Genomic DNA, 1,568 nt, shown 5'->3' with positions numbered 1-1,568 from the left:
TTGACACTTGAAATTCTATTTAACAAGACAGTCGACATTGAAATTTCGACAAATCTTCTAAGATTTTATACATTAAAAATTCAGCTTAAATCGTGCCTCTCTCTCTCTCTCTCTCTCTCTCTCTCTCTCTCTCTCAGATTTTGCAAATAGGGATTACCGGTATACACTAGTATATTAGATTTAACAAGTAATCAGTATTTAAATCTATCGGCAATTAGTTTTTATTCGTCATATTGGAATAACCCATTGTTAAGTCATAAGGGATTTCAATTTTTTAAAATCCTGATTCATGTTTAATGTTACTGCCATGATTAAACGAATTTTTAAAGAAGTACCGTTTAAATAAAAGGCCTTATTCTGTATTGAAAGATCAATGTGTATGTATAGTTATGGACAAGAAGACATTTGCCTCGTTAAAGAGTCTTTGTAGCCCTCCAAAAGTTGTTGTAGATGTCATGAAGGCATTTCTTTTACTCGTGTACCAATCGGAGGATGTAAAAGTAAGTGAACATACTATTTGATGTCGGACACGTGGTGTCAAAATAGTGGAGGGGACACCCCCTTATTTTCTCGGAACAGACCTTTCTTCTGAATTTTACCTATATAGAATAACGTTATTATGATTTTGAAGATTGGCAGATTTTTTTTGGTCGTGATTTTCTACGCATGAGTCTATCCCTTTCATAAACAATGCTGCACGTGACTACGTACATGTAAGTAGTTTGTTTTACTTATAAAATTAGGATCATATCTTTTAGGACTGGAAAAGTTGTCAAAAGAAATTGGCGGACCCATCAAATCTTATAACTAAAATGGAGCATTTTGATCCCCTGTACTGTACTGTATCAGCTGCTCAGAAAGCTGAAGATTTGATCGCAACGGAAACTGTGGATACGGTCAGACATTACAGCTTAGATGCTGGTCAAGTTTACAAATGGGTAAGGACCCCCCTCTCTCTCTCTCTCTCTCTCTCTCTCTCTCTCTCTCTCTCTCTCTCTCTCTCTCTCTCTCAATATAATGTCTAGTAACTTTCTTTTAATGATTTTTAATTTAGACCAAGTCCATGATAGACCAGGTGAAATCCAGTGGCGGGCTCAAAGCGTAAAACCTGCTGTACACACCTGGAGGTTGGCGTAATGGAAATCTTCTTAATTCTGACCATGTACTCAGTTTTATCAATATCCCACCTTCAGCCATCTACATGGATCTATATATATATTTTGTATTCAGACATATTTATTTAGTGTCATGTAATCGGATGTAATATTGAGCAAAAAATGTTAACCCCCCCCCCCCCAAAAAAAAATTACTTTAAAAAAGCAAACAAACACGGATATGTAGAAATTTAAAAAAAGGAAAATTGATAAAAATCAACTGAACAGAACAGGGCACGGACCATCAAATACCAATGCACTTTGTTACCAATGTTCCTTTTTTTATTTAAAGGGTTGCACTGATTTATGGGGGGGGGGGTTGTGATTATAAATACATGTATGTTTATTTAGCTAGCTACCCGAGAAATGTGATGGCTGAAATAATTCATATACTGGTGTTGAAATGAGTTTTCG

The 1,568-nt window shown here is 35.7% G+C and overlaps 1 protein-coding gene across 1 annotated transcript; it reads left to right on the top strand.

Annotated features, from left to right (window-relative positions):
- Positions 1 to 277: 277 nt before the first annotated feature.
- Positions 278 to 1,293, top strand: LOC117689894 (uncharacterized). The gene is made up of 3 exons (XM_034472308.2): positions 278 to 500; positions 759 to 938; positions 1,055 to 1,293. The coding sequence occupies exons 1-3, from the start codon at positions 390 to 392 to the stop codon at positions 1,103 to 1,105; spliced, it is 342 nt and encodes a 113-aa protein (XP_034328199.2). The 5' UTR covers positions 278 to 389; the 3' UTR covers positions 1,106 to 1,293.
- The last annotated feature ends 275 nt before the right edge of the window (positions 1,294 to 1,568 follow it).

This window comes from Magallana gigas, chromosome 8 (genome assembly GCF_963853765.1).
Source record: "Magallana gigas chromosome 8, xbMagGiga1.1, whole genome shotgun sequence".
Taxonomy (NCBI): Eukaryota; Metazoa; Mollusca; class Bivalvia; order Ostreida; family Ostreidae; genus Magallana; species Magallana gigas.
Note: the sequence above shows the minus strand (reverse complement) of the source record. Positions and strands in the feature narration are given on the sequence as shown.